At 44.4% G+C, this 15,356-nt stretch overlaps 1 protein-coding gene across 8 annotated transcripts in view; it reads left to right on the forward strand.

Moving 5' to 3' along the window:
• PGPEP1 (pyroglutamyl-peptidase I) overlaps positions 1-15,356 on the forward strand; it is a 28,708-nt gene that overhangs the window by 2,459 nt on the left and 10,893 nt on the right. For 3 of the 8 annotated variants that reach the window (XM_074851946.1, XM_074851947.1, XM_074851945.1), the window contains exons 2-5: positions 755-807; positions 6,273-6,389; positions 6,922-7,154; positions 7,654-9,894. In XM_074851946.1, the coding sequence (XP_074708047.1) occupies positions 6,949-7,154; positions 7,654-7,846 (399 nt within the window). In that variant the 5' untranslated portion in view covers positions 755-807; positions 6,273-6,389; positions 6,922-6,948 and the 3' untranslated portion in view covers positions 7,847-9,894. Of the gene's footprint in view, positions 1-359; positions 558-754; positions 808-6,272; positions 6,390-6,921; positions 7,155-7,653; positions 9,895-11,377; positions 14,490-15,356 lie in introns of those variants that run through there. The other 5 variants (XM_074851943.1, XM_074851944.1, XR_012626581.1 and 2 more) reach the window with 4 other exon arrangements.

Consider the following 15,356-nt stretch of genomic DNA (forward strand, 5'->3'; position numbering starts at 1 on the left):
GTAGTCCCTCTCAAATGCTTTCACGAGTTAGACAAAATTTATGTCTCTTAATTGCATTAGGCTCATAGGGTAACTCTGACATTTTAAATTAAAGCATATTGACGTTGCACCCAGATAAATGGCCTAACCTTTGTGTGCTTGCTCAGGAAAAGATGTTATGGATTACTAGTTAACTCTAAGTTACTCATTAGGAAATGTAGACGTGGTGGGTAAGTATTTTTGATAATGCTATCATAACCTTTGCTGCTTGGCCTAGGTGGGTTGTTAGCAGCATTTTGTTTTATTTCCTCGTAAGGCATAACTAATGCTAACGGAGATGTTGGTGAAGTCCTGAGCAGAGAGGAAATATTTGAGACAGGCTTGTCCGCATTTGTGGGCTAAAACAATCAGGAGTAGAAAATCCAATCATGATTCTCATGCCGTGACATCGGTCAACTTATCTGTTAATAACAAGTTTTTCTAACCTGGTCAGGAAGAAAAAAATGTGCTTCCCCAGTGTCTGCTGGGAGAAGAGAGTTTCTTTTGAGGCAAGCTATTGTTTTCCTTCACAGTAAAAGGTGCGTGGTTCAAACATTTCTGCGAAGGTCTCTTTATTTAGTACTTGGATGTAAAGTTAATAAGGGTTGGGCATTAGAAGAAGTGGGTTTTCTTTCAGGGTATATAAACCAGGAAAGCGCCGACCGCTTTGCAATTTTAAGTTTAGTCAAACCTGTAAGGATGACCTCATCACTGTGGATTTTTACTTCTCTTCCAGGGTTTGGTCCGTTCGGAGAGCACGCCGTTAACGCCAGTTGGATTGCAGTTCAGGTAACGCTATAACTTCGTTCTTCGTGAGTTAAAACAGAGCGCCGTGCTGATAACGTATCTGACCAATTTTGGTTTGCAGCTCTTTTGTAACTTCTCTTCCCAGTTTATTAACTGAGACCAGCTCGCTCCAGATATCCAGATGGTCAGCTGGATAATGTTTTATTCACTTCTCAGAAAACAATCCCTTAGCTCTAGAATTTAATGAGACTGAGTTAATGTAGCTGAAGCAAGTAAGGAATTCATAGGCTAACTTCCTAGATTTGAAAGATGTTAAATGGGGCAGGGAGTCTGGAATCTTCCTCTGCCGTAGAGAATTCAAAATAAATAAACAAACCAACCCTGAAGAATTTTCATGTTTTTCTCTCAGCTCTAGCTTGGATCTGGGCAAGTTGGTTAACCTTTAAGCCAAGTCTCATCCCTAATGAGACTCCCACCTGGTAGTTTTGTGGACTCGAGCACACTGCAGCGTCGTCCAACGTGGGTCTGACTGTCAGGACCCCGACTCCAAAGCAAAGCAGCCGCCGCTGCCTCCTTTCTCCCCTCGGTTCCTTCTGCGGCCGCCTGCTTTCGGCGGCGGAGCAGGAGGCGTCGGGGGGTCAGGCAGTGTTTGTGGCTCCGGAGCAGGTGGTGCTCGATGGACCTTGCTGGAGACAGGGGCGCTCGCGGAGGATCGTTGCTCGAGCAGATTGTACGCGCTCAAACAAATCAAGTTTATGCCACTTGTAGCTGCGTATCTGCGTGAGCGTGCTCATCTTAACGCTGATATATTCACAAACGAGGCCAGAAGAAGAAATCAAACTCTTGCTAGGTGCCCTAACCCAGCCGAGGAATTAAGGTTGCTGGTTGTAAAAGCGTTAGCTAGGGACAGTGCTGCCACGTTATCCTGTTTATTTGTCACTTCTGAATGTGGTTTATGACAAAGCTACTGGGAATTCAAGGGTACCTTTTAGTACAGTTGCCCAGGGAATTAAATCTATTTTTCTCCCCAACACATCTCTCCTTCCCTTCAGAGCTCTGAGATTAATATCTTCTTTAGAATGCTTTTAAATTAAATCACAAACTCTAATCAATTACGGTCAACTAATGTCCAGATGTCTAATGTGTTGGCTGCTATGAGAAGACAAAACCTTTGCCTCCAAGAGCCTTTTGGAAATTAATATGTTTGAGTTGGGGTTTGCTTTGTATAGGTTTGGGGAAAAATGCAAGCTGTGTATGTGGGGAAAAAAACCCCAACATGTTACTGAAATGTAGTAGTGAGGCTAATTGATTTGGTTTGTTCTTGTGTAATGTCAGTTGTTGTAAACAAGCTACTTTTATTCTAGAGGAGATAGACAAAAGGGTATTGTGCTTCTGGGACAGGAAGAGTGGTGGGTGTTCGGATGTTGCTTACAAAACCAAACCTGATGTATAATTCCTGTAAAGAGAAATGGCGTGTCATTCCTTCAGCCCAGCAGCTCGAGGCTGCTCAGCTGTGTGGCTGATAGATGAAGTAATCACGTGCATTTTAAATTCATTTTATGGGCTTGGGGGTGTTTGGAGAGTATAAAACTACAGTTGGTGGTGTGCGATCTGCTGCGTCGGAGCCGGTCTTCCTCCGAGTCCCATTGAACAGCTCATGCTAGCTTCTAACTAAAAACATCAACTTTCAGGCAGCGGGGAGGATTTGCCTTTCCTTACCCCGTCTCAGCCCTGAGAGGCCCAGACAAAAAGGAACAGCATGTCTTTGAGCACATGCGAGTTGGGCATTGTGCAAGTTTCAGACAGGGGACTTCATGGAGCTGAGTGGACACAAAGGCGTGTCTGAGTTTCTGAATCCCAGACGGTGTGATCTGCATTTTAATAGAAGAAAAATCAATTAAACAATCTTTGTAAGTCCTTCCTAGCTTTAGGGCTAAGCTAGTTCTGGTTTATTACATCTTTTATTATTCTGCATCCCGAGGATAAAATTCTCTGCTTTTCTTTCCAGTCCTCTTTTTGGTTTTATTTGGCTTGTATAGAACTCGGATACGGTGTGTCTGTCCCCCAGACTGCAGTGAATTTCTAGTATAGCTGTTCGGTTTTGAAAGCTGAACGACTTTTACACGTGGGTACCTTAACTAGTGGCAGTAGCAATCTAATAATGGTAAGATGAAATGTTTGGGGATTTTTTACTCATGGGGAAGAGATTTCCTATAAATTCAGAGGGAAGAATAACTTCTTTCCGCTTTCTTTTTTGAGGCTTACGGTAAAAATACTCGGTGTTAACGTGGATTTGCCAATCCGTGTTTTCATTGTTTTAATATTTCCTTTGAGGAGTTTTTTCAGCTGCAATTTTTGCTTGGGAGAGACCTTTCTTTCAAGAAGTTGTTACTGAAACGGGCTTTCTCAGTGCGTTTTCTGGCCTCCCCGGTGTGACTTAGGTGCAGACACAGGTGTGCCCCGTGGACTGTGAAGCTAATGGGCTCCTGCCCTCATCCCCCCGAAGTGCTTCTGGCTGAGCCGGAGGAGGAGGAGAGAGGTCAGAGTGCGTTTTGACATTACTAAGGACAATTGCTGTCAGGGTGTCTAGACAGACCTGATAAGGATATTAAAGGCTCACAAAGACGACCATTGTTGAGGGGTCAGGGAATCGGTCAAACATGTTCGTTTTTCTATATTTGTCAGGTATACAAGGCTGCGGGTAATAAGTTGTCTGGGGGCCAGCGTACATCTTTATTATTGAATGGAAGCGCCCGAACGCTGTGTTTGGTTAAAAGAAAGTTGTGAATTTGTAAAGCTACAGTTTAGTGTGTCTGCCTTTGGAGAAGGTAGCTGTCACTGAGACGGTGCAGCCCACACGGCCCGAGGTTTGATGCTCGTTCTGCTCAGCCGGTAAAACTTTCTGCCATCAAATTCCTCTTTAGGAGCTGTTTCACGCTCTTTAGAGAAGTGATGATGAATTCCTACCAATTAACGCTCTGCAGATCTTCCTAAAGAGACTGACTTGTATTTGAATACGCTCATTTGTAAACTACTTACTTTATTAACGCACCACATAAACCAGCTAACGTTTTGAAGGCAGATTTGTGTAAAGAAGATGTGATGAAACATCACTTAGCATCCATCTCTGGTAATGAATGTCTGTGTGTGCCAGACACTAATCAATACAGCAAGCCTTTAATATCAGCCTTGCCCTCAGAGCCAGAGTAAGTGATTTATCATTGTTGTTGCTCATATCTGCTGGTCCGTGAAAGTCTTACTCTTGCCTTTAGTTATCTTAAATCTTGTTGCACTGTCTGTGGTCTGTCCATGCAAGTGTCAACGTTTGGTTTTTTTCTCAGTAAAGAAACAACTCCTGCTGATAACTGCAGAAAAAAAAAGATACTGATACGGCTCATGTTTATACAGAGGAGGTGGGATTGGAGGAGTCCAAAAACCTCAGCTTGTCCTCTCCTTTTAACTGTCTTTAATTTGGAAGACTTTTAAACTTAGGGAAATACAAGATTTGAAATGGAGTAAGCTTCGCCGAAAATAGCTAATCCCTGAAGTTTGCAAGTATAATTTCTGTGTGCAGGAAAAGAAAGCCTAAGAATTGCATGAAAGAGCAGCTCTTGGCTCTGAGCACTGAATCCGAACCTGAAATAGAGATAACTCAATCATTCAAGAGTATTTTGAAAAGCCCTTTGATAGTCTGATGACGTCTTACATTGGTGTTTCTACCTCTGATCCATGCTGCAGCGGTTTGTGAGCGTGAGTTGCAGGTTATTTTCTTGCTGCGCCTGCAGCCCCGCTGCTGTTAGCACGAGTAACCATTTTGAGCTTTTGGCACGGGTAAGCTTGCGTTTTTCAACCGACACATATCTCGGAGGAGAGCAGCACCAGATGACGCGCTTCTGCTGCGTATTAACTTGTGAAAAGCTGGAGTTGGTTCTTGTAACTGAAACACAGGCCTGGCGATAGAGATGCAAGAGCACACGGCTCCTTCTGCCTTCAGAGACAAGGATGCGCTTGCAGCTCCTTTCCAGAGGACTCAGACGAAGGCTGTTAGCTTTGTGGCATGTACAGTCACTTAACAGTCTTGAAAAGCAGCTGTAAAGTTTTTCAGAGTGCCAAAAAATGTTGTCTTCATCAGAGGGAAACTTGATCCGAGTGAGATGCTGTTGGAACTAATTAAACACGATAGCTGAAGTCGCTTCAGCCGCTGGAAAAGTGCCTCCTGGTGTAGACTTGCACAAGGCTCCTAGGTTTGAGCTCAGCTGATAGTTTTAAGAATATTTTTTTCAAAGGCTTCAGACCATGTGGGTGTATCCTTTCCTTGAATTCTTGAAAGTTTGGGTTTGATGGCTCTGAAAGGTTTCACTTCTGATGAAGTCCTGTTCTGGGCTAGACTGGTAAAGTCTGAAGTACCAAATGAGCAAGGCTCAAACCGAAGCCTTACTGGTGAGACTGGAGTGTGCTGGAACGGAGACCAAAGCAGAGCAACGGGGAAGTGTCCAGGACCGTGGGCTGCGTGTAGAGGGAACTCAGAGCGTTGGGGTGAAACTGTGTGCTTTCCAGTCAGGTATACGGGGGGGGGGGGGGGAAGAAAAAATCCTTCCCCTTCCCTCTGGTTTTAAAGAAGTCTGCAAGGTATTTAACTGACACTCTGTTTTAAAATGTTTAAAGGAAACTGGCTAAGTTGATTGCCTGGATATTTGGGATGTTTTCAAGGCATGGCTTTAGTTAATGTTTTAGAGGGAAAAATAATTTACTGCGTTAGTTGAATCGCTACAATGGTAACAGCTCATGTTGCAAAATTAAGTACAATATATTAGGTATAGGTGAAGCCAGCGATGGAGACCTGCTTTACATTTTGGAAACAGGCTGTACCGTATGCCAGATTCTGCCAAAATAAAAGTGAGACAAATATGTTGAGGAGGGTGTGCCAGTGTTGCTTCGGTTTCTGATACAAGAAGTGTTTGCTGATATTTGTGGGGACTCACAGCCACAGAACGGAGCCTGGTAGCACCGTCACCTAATCCTGAGAGCTCTTTATCTGCAAACAGATAGGAATTTGCTCTCCGGGCCAGGAGTCCTGAGCAAGGACAAATTAGACGATGAATATAATCCTCCCGATTCTACTTTCTCTGCATAATACCTAGTTCTTTCAAGAAGTGAATATGACTATAAATAATGTAGCCAACCTTTCTTTTGAGTGTGGGTGTTGCTGATAACTATTGTCAGTTAAATGTTGGTTTCTTTGTTACACACACATCAGAGCAAAACAAACGGTCCTGTCGAAGACTGTTAACACAGGTGGAGAGATGTCTTTGTTTTCCCCCTTATGTCTGGGTTTGGTTTTTTTTCACAGTGCTGTTTACAAGGTTATACAGCCTGCGGTGTGAGTTAATGTTAGTCCCTCACAGCAGACTCACTCTGCCCTTAAACCTTCCTGAAGCGTATCCTCTGCTGAGTATATCCTCCTCCTCGTGTCTGACCATCTTGGCTTTGTTTCCTTACGTTCTTAGGAGTTGGAGAAGCTAGGACTGCGAGATGACGTGGATCTGCATGTCTATGAAGTCCCAGTTGAATACCAGACAGTGCAAAGACTCATTCCTGCATTATGGAAAAAGCACAGTCCGCAAGTGAGTGAGTGCAGGCAGGAGGAGAAGAGACAGGGCACACGGTTGAAATCTGTCCTGCTTACAGCAACGAACGTAATGTGAAGTCCCATTTTTAATGTATGTTCAGCCTGGTAGCCCCTCGCTAGGTCTTTCCCTCTTTTCTTGCGAGAACATGTGAATTTGTAGAATTTTACAGCTCAGCTTAGAGTGCTCCAATTAACGGGAGCAGTCGGTGCGAAGAGGCTGCTGCTAAGGGCTGTCTAGACAGCTGGCGGTTAGTCTGTGCCACCTGGGCTCTTCAGCGGTGGGCTCGGCTCTGAACCTGCCAACCTGCATTTTGACCCGGATTAAATTACACTTTAGGCCAGGAGGGGGTGAAACAAGAATTGTTCTGTACTGGACCCACGAGTTCATTGATAAAATGACTTATTACTGTGATATTCATGCAGGAACTCCTGTAACAACTCCATCAGTCTCTAACTGGGAATAGCAGGCTGTTGATTTTCCACCGTTTGTCCGCTGGTTGATCTAAAGTGTTTCTTTTCTCTTGTAGCTGGTGGTTCATGTAGGTGTTTCGGGTATGGCTACGACTGTAACTCTGGAGAAGTGTGGCCATAACGTAGGTTATAAAGGCTTAGACAACTGCCGTTTCTGCCCGGGCTCTCAGTGTTGCGTCGAAGGTGGCCCAGAATGCATCGATTCCATTATCGACATGGACACCGTTTGCAAGAGAGTCTCAGCGCTGGGGCTGGATGTGACCGTCACCATATCTAAGGACGCCGGCAGGTACGGGGACACCAGCCATCGGTGGGGACAACAGACTCATCCCGCAGTGCCTGTTCCCTTTGGGCTCAGCTCCTGAGCCCCGTACGATTCATAGGCTTTTCACTTCCCACGGGCCTGGCACGGGAAAACAGTCTGAAACGTACAGACCCAGAATTGGAGACTTCAAAAAGGAAAATTCCACTTCTAGAAATTAACATTTTTTTGTCAAATGTGTGCGTTTCAGCCTAGATTCAAAAAATCTCTTCTTTAAAACACCATCTTATTTTTCAGTGGTCGCCCAATCTTCAGGAGGGAAAAAAAAAAAAAAAAAAAAGAGATCTTTACATTTCTTTGTCCTAAATTTGATTAAAGCCATCGCACGGACTCGCTTGTGTTCCACTCTCCATTGCAGGATGTTGCTGCAGTGCTGAACGATAAGAATACGCAGTCCCTCCCGTCCTGCAGTTTGCACGCTGCGTTTGTCACTTGTTGCTAAATAAGCTCTATTCTTGTGTTTCAGATACCTCTGTGACTTCACTTACTACACTTCCTTATACCAGAGCCGCGGGAGGTCAGCTTTTGTTCATGTGCCTCCGCTGGGAAAACCATATACTGCAGAACAGCTGGGTCGGGCACTACAGGCTATAATAGAAGAAATGCTTGATGTTTTGGAGCATTCCGAAGACAAAATCAATTGTCAGCATGAACACTGAAAGTGGGCAGAAGCTATCCTAGTATTGCACTTCCAAAATTTTCCCTGAAGTACTGGGGAAAACGGTCTGAAATGTACAGACCCAGAATTGGAGACTTCAAAAAGGAAAATTCCACTTCTAGAAATTGACGTTTTCTGTCAGATGTGTGCGTTTCAGCCTAGGCAACAAAGGATTCAAAAATCTCTTCGTTAAAACACCTGCAACTACTCATTTCTGAAGTGACTGAAGTGTGTGTGCTGTGCTTTATCCAGAGCTTATCTGTCAGCCAAGTGACAGCTACTGACCAGTCTAAGACAGCGCAGATGGAAAATTTCTCATCTGGACTTGGTGTTCAGGTGCAGGGAATTGATAACCCAGTCTTCTAATGACTAGTTCTTAAGTTGAAAGGTTTGCTTTCGTTTTGTTTTGGTTTTTTTCCCTCTTTGACCCAAATTATAGGTTACAGTGTAAAAGTACAACTGACAAGAGTTGGAATGGTGTGGGTTTGTCTGTCGTAAAACGGCGCTTGGTGGAGACGAGGAGTCTTTGAAATTGCTTTGCTGAAATGGAAAAATATTTTAGGCACTGATTTCTCACCCCACGTTGTCCAGATATTCGTCGGGTCCTCTGTTATGTACTGGTTAACTGGTAGCTGCAGATAGAAGGGATGTGTTTTGGGTTCCTTTTGTTGTGGAGCAGGAGATACCTTTTTTTTTTTTTTTTTGTACACAGTATGAGCCGAACTTGCGCCAAATATTTCCAAATGTCTTTTTTTATTACGCTCTCGATGCCACCTTCCTCACTCAAGTCAACCATATACCTCCTGTACAAAACACATTGTTTCATATGTGTATAAAACAAATCATTAGCGGTTAAATAGCTTTGCTAAAGGCCACTTTCTCCGCAGGAGATCTTTATCCTAGACTCTTGGTGCTAGCTGTTATTTTTAAGGTGAAGGTTGAGTAATTTATAACTTCCTTAGTTATAAATTTTCATTCTTGTTAAAGGTTAGAAGAGTAATGTTTAACTTAAATTCCAAGTTGCCACCTTGATTTATTATAGGCATAAATATGCAAACGTGCGGATTCAAAGACATTCTGCCAAATCAAATCTAAAATCTTAAGCCTATTCCCACTGTCTGTAATTAGGCAATTATTTGAAAACTAGGAATTTTGCTTAGAACGAGTATTCCGGGCTGTTTATTAGTGTCCCCCTCCCAATGGGAGGGTACAAAGTTCTGCTTCTTGTGTGAACTTTCCCAGTAATTAGCGTGGGGAAGCGTACGTGCAGGTTCTAAGCAGGACTTTAAAAGTGGTTGACGCTAGTCGCGCGCGTGGGTTTGCTTCTAAATTACAAGACTTCAGCAAAAGACAGAGGGTGTTACGGTGGGAACAGACACAAAATTCATAATCGATGACCAGTAGGTCTCATTGAGGGGCCATTTAAATGAAGAGGTCTGCGATTTGGTTCTGATACTTTTACGAATATATATATCTCTATAAAAAACACGACATTTTGAACTGTTTTGAAATACCATTATTTAAATTTTTCTAATGATGAATGATTCTGCTATAGTATCTCTCAGTGAGAGCTGCCATTAACTTGCTGTTTTCCAGTAGAAGTCTAGTGACAAAGGAAATACCACTTCTGGTGACCCTCGAGAGAGAGGACGAAGACTTCTGCAGTTGTAGTAACTTTGCTGAGGGGACCTGTTTATGAAGATGTTTGGATAGACTTCCGGTTTACCGAGGAAACTGCCGCTGTATTTACTCTACAGGCTTTCCTGATCAAAAGAGTTTGCCTTCAAAGTAAATATTCTCTTTTGCATTCAGATACGAAGTAGCACTTGTCAGATCGTCAGCAGGCAGGCGGGCTTTCTGATTAGTAATTTATTATATTTAATATTTTGTTTAAATATTCGTGGTTTGACACATTTCTGCAAATAGTTGAGCTACCTGTAGGTTTATTCCTTTCTCTGGTAAGTTTTTGTCATCAGTGTATCTTAGCTGCTAAAAGAGGAGTAATTCATGTATTCTGCTAAGTTCAGCAATTGATTTAAGTAATTTTCAGTAACGCTATTTAATTTACGTGTAACGTAGTTGTGGATACAATGGGAGTGGAGGATCAACAGTTTAGTGAGGCGATAACAAAATAAACGATGGTGGCGTGAAAACGGCTGTGGGAGGGGCTGGTGGGAGCCATGGGTGCCGTGGGGAGGGTCTGTCTGTGGGTGCCGTGGGTGCCGTGGGGAGGGTCTGTCTGTGGGTGCCGTGGGTGCTGTGGGGAGGGTCTGTCTGTGGCAGCCGTGGGTGTTATGGGGAGGGTCTGTCTGTGGCAGCCGTGGGTGCCGTGGGGAGGGTCTGTCTGTGGCAGCTGTGGGTGTTATGGGGAGGGTCGGTCTGTGGGTGCCATGGGTGCTGTGGGGAGGGTCTGTCTGTGGCAGCCGTGGGTGCCGTGGGGAGGGTCTGTCTGTGGCAGCTGTGGGTGTTATGGGGAGGGTCGGTCTGTGGGTGCCATGGGTGCCGTGGGGAGGGTCTGTCTGTGGCAGCCGTGGGTGCCGTGGGGAGGGTCTGTCTGTGGCAGCCGTGGGTGCCGTGGGGAGGGTCTGTCTGTGGCAGCCGTGGGTGCTGTGGGGAGGGTCTGTCTGTGGCAGCCGTGGGTGCTGTGGGGAGGGTCTGTCTGTGGCAGCTGTGGGTGCCATGGGGAGGGTCTGTCCGTGGGTGCCATGGGGAGGGTCTGTCCGTGGGTGCCGTGGGGAGGGTCTGTCCGTGGCCGTCCCTCGCCTGGAGCAGAGCGGGTGGAGCAGGTCGCTGCCCGGGCTCTGTTAGTGAGAAAGGCCCCAGCGAGACGTGCCCTGTCCGTCCCTCTCTGTCGAATGTTTGTGCTTCCTCTGAGCAGAGGGGCAGCCATGGAGATGCCCCCGATGTGCCTCCAAATCCCCCGGCAGGGAGGGCAGACAGCGGCGGTGGCGCGGCGAGAGCGGTTTTCCACGCTGGTTTATTCAGCCTGGGGAGTTCTGTCCTGTTGGACACCTCGAGGTGTTTGTTCTTGGGTGCTCTCTGCTGCCCAAGGGGTAAATCTGGAGCCAATTTCCATGCCTGCTGTTTGTCTAAGACCTTCTCCGTGTCAGTGTGGAAAATCTAATTTTTGGGAATACTTTGCTTTTGGGCGTCGCTTTGAGCTGTGCGTTTCCTCATAATCTGTTTTTGTGAAGCTTCCGTGTGATCAGTTTCTTAGAAAACATAATTTATTTTATAACTTTTCGGGGTTTTTGAGAATTAGTCCTCAGAGCTTGTATTTGTAAAGGGTGTCTTGGTGGTAGAGAAATTTTGTATAGTGAAACTTTAAAAAAAATGGCATTAAACTAATTTTATTTAATCTGACCTAAATTAAATACTTTTGGTTTTTTGAAAGTTTTTTTTGTTAAATCCATTCATTCATAATGCCTTTCCTATAGGTGCATATTTTCTTTGGAAATATGACGTCAGACTAATGCAGAGCTTCAAAAAGCTGATGTTTTGTGTAATGCTTACTATTTGCTTTCTCTTCCAGATCATCAATAAATAGAATTTGCTAATTTGCACTGACTGGGAGACCTGTTGCCAACCACAAAAAATTTTGTGCTAGTGAGTAAGTGTAGGAAGTTCAGGTTTAGCGTTAATTACTGTGCCTGCAACTTGTAAAATGTAAAAGCTGGTAAAGTTTTTAGAATCCTGTGATTGCAGAATTGTCTCTGGGGATATGCTTCACGGGGAAACGGGGGTAAGAATATTTTGTGTGGAAGAGAGAATTAGGGAGGTTCCACTGTGTCGGGTCTGATGTCATTTTAGCGACTTGCCAGCAGCTTGGGGTAGGAGCTGGCTAACGTGTTGGTGGAGTTTGGTGATGACAATTTAATTGTTTCAGTTATTAAATGCTGCGGAGGATTTTGAGGAACTCCAGGTACTCGTGAACTCCTTCATAATTGGATGACACTGATGTCGGGAGATATTTCCTTTGAATTAAGCATGGTAATTACTGTAGAAAACACGGCAAAAAGAAACTGTGAGCTTGACAGTTTCTTTACCTTAAAGACTTGTGAGGGACTCGATGATCCTTGTGGGTTCCCTTTGAACTTGAGATATTCTATGGTGTGGTTGGAGGTAAAGAAGCTGTTTGTACTTTTTTGGCAGCTTTTGGAAAGGATGTCAAAACCCGTAAGATGGTAGGGGAGCAGTTCACGCTTACCTGGAGTGTTCCCCAACCTGATTGCTTCCTCCTAAACGTGGTAGTAGTGGGAAAGGATGAAAAGGTCATGAAGATGGTCAGAGGTGTTGAGTGTGGTTGTGACATGAGACTGCAGCCAAGAACTGCTGAGCTTCAGGAGTCCTTCCAGGGGGGACCTGACTGAGGGTGTTCCAAAGTTTAAGACTTCATGAAAACTAACCAGTTGCTCTGCTTTCACCCCGAAGAGGAGGGAAGTTCAAAGACAAGGCATCTAGAGTAAATTTGAGATAAACGCTTCCCGGCTGACTCCTCGCAGAAATCGAGAAGGCGTTTGCGTGCGGCGTCGCGTTGTAGAGCGTAGCCTGATGCGTTGGGTCCTGCCTGCTGCCCGCAGCAGAAAAACAGACTCATCGAACCAGGGCTCTGATCTAACACGTCAACTTCTCTTTGTCTCCGTAGGGTTTGTACTGCACGTACTGTGGTAAGTCAGGTAGGAAACTGTACTATTTATATTTACTTACCTAGCCAGTCACGCTGAGATGTAGCATTCAGGCTCCGGTGTGTCTCTCACTGTTCTGCCGGTTGTGCAGGCAATATTTAACCTTTTAGTGCCTCAGTCAGCTGGCAAAGGGGATTATTCCAGGCCACTGTCACGCAGTGCCGTGCCTGGGATAAAAGTCCAGGAGCTTCCAGGCCTGCAGACTCGCAAACGGACAGCACAGACTCCCAGTGTTGTTATTTTTGTTAATGGAGAAGTCTAAAAAAGTTATAATCCACTTGGAAGTTTCTTCTAAAACTCAAATAACCTTCGTTTGATTGAGTGTGTGATTCGTTGACCTCGCACGCGGGCTTTCTGATGAAATGTGTAACAGGAATTGCAGTAGGAGGAGCTTCTTAAAACCAAAAATGGGAAAACCACGTAAATAAATGAGTTGGACTGGTAATTCCCCGCTAACACAAGAGCTGGCGCTGGGCTAAAGCAGCAGTTATGGTCTGACCATGTTATTTCACGGGTTAACTCGTGACTCGGGCATCTTTTCTAACTTCTAGTGTGTTTCTAACTCTCTAACCGCGCAGCTGATGCTCAGACACTAAAACTACTTTAAGAGTGAGTGGTGGTGTTTGACAGCTGGCTGGAAACCTGTATGTTTAGAAGTAGAAAGTACACTTGTGGGGGGTTTGGTTTTGGGTTTTTTTTTTTAATTATGATTTTCAGATTTCATCCCGCAGTGCAGATAATAAAATTGTCAGCAATTAATTTGTACATACTTCCATAAAGTAACTTTGCTCCTCTTGTCTCCTTTACTTCAGTATGCTATCCGATCATATTTTAACGAGAGAAATTTCAGAGTTGTGAAGGCTTTCTTTCAAACTGCATCTGTTGGCTTGGATAAAATACCCCTAGTTGATACCATAACTACACATCTTGACGTAGATGGATTTGTTATTTTTGCACCAGAAACCCTGATGTTTTGCAGTAAAAAGTGCACTTTTTCTTAAAAAAAAAATTTGTATTCATGTCTGATTAGTGTCTTATGTGATGAAAGTGATATTCTGCCAAACCTCCAAAGCTGAGGATATTGTTAATTCTTCATCGTATTAATAGAAACCTGAGATCCGCTTCTGCTCAGTCTATTTTAAGACAAAGTAGAGAAGAAAACGCTTCCCCATAGATAGGAATTAAATATAGGAAATGAAACTATACACTGCCCTTAAATAAAACTCTGTGCTACTTAAATACACGTTCAGGTTTTCTATTGCACCAGCTTCTTAAATCGCAAATGTTTACTTTGATTAAACAGGGAGTGCCTTGTCCTGTGCTGGGCTCACGTTTGGAAGGCAGAGTGGTGGTGATGGGGACAGATGAGCCCTTTGCACATAAGGTGGGTGGAAAGTCGGGGCTTTCGGCACTGGGAGAAACTGCTGAACTTGTTCGGTGTCCCCTTTATCCAAGATGCTCTTCAGAAACTGCACTGAATTGAGTTCTCGAGGTTTTCTGACACACACTCAGACCTGACAAAGGAAAAAAAAAAACCAGTGTTTGCTGCTTCGTTGTCACTCTCGGTTAGGTTGGCCGAATTCGTGAAGGTTTTTCTGTCTCTTCTGTAAGGTCAGGTGTTTCGTTGGGACTCTGTTATGCATGTTACAGCATCACTCAGCCTCTCGGGTCCTCCGTTCGTTAACTGTGGTGAAATAAACAGTTGTCTGTCTGGGTATCTCAGGTGTTGCCAATCTCATGCTTATCAGGACTTGGAGCTACAATTCTAAATCTGTTGGGGCTTCTGTTTTTCTCAGTGTGTTCTTGCAGTGCCTTGTAAAACCAAACAATCTAGTGTGTCACAAAAGGGCTGTGTAATAAAGAACCGTTAACATACTTTCAGCTTGCTATTGCTAGACTGGACTTTGTAACTGAAAATTTAAACTGATGTTTCAAAGTAAATAAAGAGTTTAACTCTGACTCGTGGTGCTCTTTAACAGTTGCCTGTTTGTAAAGATGCCTTTTGTAGAGTGGTAATTACATACCAGTGATCGCAGACTGACCAGATAGCAGCGGGTTTGGTTTTAGACCATCCCCTAAGCGCTCTGCCCTGTCCCACGTGGCTGTTTTTTGGAATGAGAACTGATGCTCTTAAGCCTCGTTCTCTTAGACCTCAGCTGCGTATCTTGGATGTTTGTGTCATTTTATTCAGAAGAATATTTGGAAGTTTTATCTTGCCATCATCTATTATGTATGTGTGTTTCTTTCATCTGTTATGTTCTCTCTTTGTACTTTGAGGTAAATTTTCCAGCCCTCGCTTAGACCACGTAGCCTAACGGAGCGACAGCCACCCTTCTAAACCGAGTGCTGCGCTGAAATATTTATACAAAATTTGTTCAGCATCGCTGGTATTAAGATACAGAGGCCCGGGGAGCGGGTCCGGCCCCTGACTCGATGAAGACTCTTCGAAGCACGTGGCAGCACGGTCAGTTCTCGAGAGCCCGTAATCCTGAAAGCTTTGGGGAGCAAAAACTACTTAAGTTTGTGAGTTTGAGACCCATTTCACTCCGAGCTGGATAATTCCAGGAGACAGTGGTGAAGGGCTCTGATTAGTAACCCCCCTTGTACGTTTCCCACATCAAAAACACCAGTTCTACTCAGATTTTTTGATGTTTATTCACAAGGAAAGGCTTGATAGAAGCTCCCTCTGGGTCTCGGAGAGCAGAGTTTGGAGCCGTAGTCCTCAGTGATTGGAGTTGCCTCTGTGCACCCTGAGCTGGGATCGGGACAAGACTAACTCTGGTCTTACCTCACCCATGGCATTAAACAAACAAAACCATAACTCTT

The sequence above is a fragment of the Strix uralensis genome, chromosome 27, assembly GCF_047716275.1.
Source record: "Strix uralensis isolate ZFMK-TIS-50842 chromosome 27, bStrUra1, whole genome shotgun sequence".
NCBI lineage: Eukaryota > Metazoa > Chordata > Aves > Strigiformes > Strigidae > Strix > Strix uralensis.